The 4,592-nt window shown below is 49.2% G+C and overlaps 1 protein-coding gene across 1 annotated transcript in view; it reads left to right on the top strand.

The window, feature by feature from the left end:
* Positions 1-4,592, top strand: part of FRAS1 (Fraser extracellular matrix complex subunit 1) — a 208,114-nt gene that overhangs the window by 159,829 nt on the left and 43,693 nt on the right. The window contains 3 exon segments of the mRNA XM_012653893.1: positions 693-893; positions 2,387-2,574; positions 3,665-3,940. Of these exon segments, the coding sequence (XP_012509347.1) occupies positions 693-893; positions 2,387-2,574; positions 3,665-3,940 (665 nt within the window).

Genomic DNA, 4,592 nt, shown 5'->3' on the forward strand with positions numbered 1-4,592 from the left:
TCATAATATCCTGAAATAAAAATTGAAAAAAAACTTCCTAGCAATGAGTATAGTACCTCGAATCAGATTGCATTAGGAAGGCTTGTGTTCCTGAATTATCCTTGTAGCCAGTCACTGAACGTGGCCGTACTTGGTTGTACAGCTGGTGAGAAGTCAGAAAAAGCTGAGGATGGAGGGGTGAGAGCACTGGGCAGGAGTGTCCAAAAGACCAGAGATGAGAGAGGGTCGGGGTCAATTTAAGTAGTATGTAAATGAGTTAAATTATAAGCCTTAGAAGTTCCCATCTCATAAATAAAAAGTTAATTGATGTGATAGATATTCGTCAAAGGCCTGCTATGTCTCAGGACCTCGATATGTTGTACAAAATTTTAAAACCTTCAGCGAACTAAATGCCAAGATGGGAACTTGGACATCATGCATTTCAAAGTCTCTGAAAATATATTCCCCGTTATATTGCTTTTCATAAGGAACATGTGAGAAATAACTCCTACGGGATCACAAATAGATTTATTTTTCCAAAACACTGCTTGGTGGTAAACACTGATTGAGTTTTACAGCTGCAAGCCATTTTGCCTCTGTGCTGTTAACTGATGTGAACACTTCCCTCTTTCCATAATAAGGTGTTTTCCTGGGAGTCTGGATCCTTTGGGCCATTCTAACTCTCTCTGGTTTTCCTGACCGTGTTTCCTTAGCGCCCACCATTGAATTCGAAGAAGCTGCGTACCAAGTTCGGGAACCTGCCGGGCCGGATGCGGTCGCAGTTCTCAACATCAAGGTGATCCGCAGAGGGGATCAGAACAGGACCTCCAAGATCCGCTGCAGCACGCGGGACGGGTCTGCCCAGTCCGGCGTGGATTATTACCCAAAGAGCCGGGTCTTGAAGTTCAGTCCTGGTAAATGAACGCCAGCCCCAGTCTGCGGGTTCTGTTTAGTAGAGAGGCGGATGTCTTGTATTTGAAGAGAGGAGTGAGCAGAGAAACAGAAAAGGAAAGCAGTAGTTCCAAGAGCATAAAGCATTTGTTAAGCACACATTTGAGATCGAAGGTAAAATTTTTAATCAGTAAAAATGGCAGGGAAAAAATAGGTCCCTTGCTTCAGAACATTGTAGGCATTTTGGTTCACTTAAAAGGATTTTTTGTCAGCCTAAAATTTAATTGAGTTGATAGTTGAAAAGAAAAGATACACGTGACCTCTGGCATTCAGCAAACATTGTGCAAAGCCCCGTGCTGGGTCCTCCGGGGATTACTAAATCTGGAAGGCACAGTCTCTGTGCACAGGTGGTTTAACATCTCCTGGGACACAGGATACCCCGTTACGGGCTTTCCACAAAAGCTTTATCTCAGAGAGGGATACGGAGATGAGTCAGGGAAAAGAGAGATGGGATTCCAGCCACAACTCGCTACCTAACTATTTAATGTATTAATTTGATGGGGGGAGTGAGACAGGAAAAGGGGTTAAATTGTGTGCTCAGAACTTTCTGGAGTGCAGTGTAAAGTGAAAAGGCTGGTGTAGACCCTGGCACCATTTGCAAAGTAGCCAGAGGTGGGCAACGGTGTCAGGACTGCTCAGAGAGGTCTTGGCAGTGCAGGGAGAAAGTGACTCCCTCCGAAATGATGGGGGCTGGGGGTGGGGCTCTCTGTATATTTTTCCTGCCCCACTTTAAAGGGCTTTCAGCTGAATCCTGTGTGTGTTTGGCTGATGTTTCCTAGAATGGGAGATGCCCTTCCTCCACACCTGCGCAAAGACCTGTCTTTGTTCCTTTTCTGTGTAAGGATGTGGGGGAAGGTCTGGAAGTAGGGACGTAGCCCAGATGTTTGCGGGAGAGGAGGAAGGGACCTTAACTCCACCAGGAGTATCTTTACCTTCCGAGAACCATTTTGCAGAAAAGGAAGTAGGTCTCACCCCTTCCAGGCCACTGACCGTCCACGTCACTGTCTTTGTGGAGGGGGGCCTGGCAGGTCAGCTCTGAGCTGCTGCTCCTCGGGGGGTAGCTTTGCAGAATATCTGTGCGTCCAAGCGCCGCAGCCAAACAGGAGCTCACGCATGAAGTGTAAGGGGGAAAGAAAAATTAAGCAAAAAAACTCGTAACCAGGGCGAAGTGTATTTTGGATCATAGATTTTTATTACTGCCGGCCAGTGTCAGGCGGGGGCCATTAATCCTCATGTGGTGCTGAATAGTCAGTCTGCACTGAGCTACCACACGTGGAATGTGGTCTGTGAAACAGATTCCTCGCGGGAGATGGGCTAAGCGATGAGCCACCGCACCTGTAGAAAACCCCCAAAAAGAAAGGGCGTGTTTTAACGTGACGGCGGGGCCGACCCGCACCCTCCTGGCTGTGCCCCCTCACGAGGCCTTTGTTCTCTTTTCCTTCTGTCCTTGGCCAAGGTGTGGACCACGTCTTCTTTAAAGTGGAGATCCTGTCCAACGAGGACCGGGAATGGCATGAGTCTTTCTCTCTGGTCCTTGGCCCGGACGACCCCGTGGAGGCGGTTCTCGGGGATGTGACCACAGCCACCGTGACAATCCTGGACCAGGAGGCCGCGGGGAGCCTCATACTGCCAGCTCCGCCCGTGGTGAGTCGCTCAGCCTGCAGGGTTGCCGCTCTTGTCTCCGCGAATAGGAGGTGAGACCCCGAGAGAAGTGGGACTTCCGGAGCTCGACCGTTTGTTCTTCTAATACCACGTTCTCGACCTCGAGCAATCTTGTCCCCGCTCTCCCCATCCGGGGCACATCTGGCAACGTCTGGACACGTTTTTGGTTGTTACAACTATCACAGTGGGTTTTGTTGGGCAGAAGCCAGGGTTGCTGCTAAACGTCTACGATGCACGAGACAGTCCCCGACGACAAAAAGAATTATTTGGCGTAGATGTCGGTAGTGCTGAGGGTGAGAAACCCTGCTCTGACCTAAGAATGAGACCAAGTCACGTGGATACCTCAGTCTGATAAAGACAGAGAGTAACACAGCCGATCTCATCTCTTTGGTGGGACCCAGAAGAGTGAGAAAGTAATTCTGCCTCATCTCGAATACGCCACACACACAACTAAATATCTGCAGAAATGAGTCCTGTGTTTCCTGGTTTGGAGTGAACGGAATCAATGCACCGTCTTTATAGTTAAAGGGAAAACGGCTGGAGGTTGCCGGGGGAAGTTGAACCCTGATAGGAAAGCAGTCAGAACAAGCCATCCCACCTCCCCGAACTAGTGTCTGGTACATTAGAAGAGAAGGACTATTTCAAAACGGGTCTCTCTTTGACCGTGGAAGAAACACACCAGCTCTGTTTACTCTTACTTTGTCTAATGTACTACCTCCTGCCTTTAACAGTTTAATGCAACTTTAAACTGGCAGCTGCCGTTCATGCTACAGCCTTCGTTCTGTGTGCAGCAAAATAAAAGTGTTCTCACATGAGCGATAGTGCTCTGGTTTAGGAGCGCGATTAACAAAATAGCAAAGCCGTTAGCCCAGGCAGTAGGAGAATCTCCTCCACCACTGAAGAGCTGCGGTGTCTTTTAGGGATGCCTGGCAAAAAAACTGTGAAAACTTCTCTTGTTATAGTGTAGAGAATCCCTGGGTGTTGAGAGATCGCGTGGGTCTCTGGGGGAGGGCGCCGTGGTTTTCTGACCTCCCTGACACCCAGCCTGAGCTGAAGCTTTGCCGTTTCACAGGTGGTCACACTTGCTGACTATGACCACGTGGAAGAGGCCACCAAGGAAGGAGCCAGGAAGGCCCCCTCCCCAGGCTACCCGCTGGTCTGCGTCACGCCCTGTGACCCTCACTTCCCCAGGTACGCCGTCACCAAGGAGCGCTGCCGCGAGGCCGGCATCAACCAGACGTCCGTGCAGTTCAGCTGGGAGGTGGCTGCCCCCACCGACGGTAACGGGGCCCGATCTCCCTTTGAAACCGTCACCGACAACACACCGTTCACCAGCGTCAGCCACATGGTAGGTCTGGGGTCTGGGCCTGGCCGGGGAGGGAGAGGACCAGTGTTGCTCTTTGTGACTCAGACTCTAGCAAATTCTTCGAGGTCTGTGCACGGCACTTGGAATTTTCAAAACAGCAGGTGTACGCGGTACACACATAGTCTGTTTATTCTTGTGTGTGAGGAAAGGTGATATAGGTGGTAGAAAGAGAACTAAGCTAGTAGTCAGAAGACCTGTTTACAAATACTGATTCTGTCTGTTTCTTTTAACTAAGTGATGTTAAAAGGTCACATAACCTCTCTGAGTCTCAATCTCCGGATCCGCAAAATAATACTTCTCCTTAGACACGCAACAACGTCATTGGCAGACGTGACCTGTAAATGATCAAATAAGCCGAAGATTCCAGGCAGGCACCATCGATTACTGTTTCTATTCACGGATCTTCAATCATTCAGTGATCATTAGTGTATGCACTCCTTAAGGACATGCACATTTGTACAATGTGGTAGAAATGGGGCCCAAATGGCCAGCACGTTGATGGCACATAGTAGGGACCAATTGTTAAATAAAGGAGTAGAATGTTGATTTGAGCGGTCACCATTTTACAAATCCTCCTTGTGGGAGGTCACGGAAAAGTTGACAAGCTGCTGTCCCCAGAGAGCTTGGAGACCAG

Source organism: Propithecus coquereli, unplaced genomic scaffold, assembly GCF_000956105.1.
Source record: "Propithecus coquereli isolate 6110/MARCELLA unplaced genomic scaffold, Pcoq_1.0 Scaffold433, whole genome shotgun sequence".
Classification (NCBI taxonomy): Eukaryota; Metazoa; Chordata; class Mammalia; order Primates; family Indriidae; genus Propithecus; species Propithecus coquereli.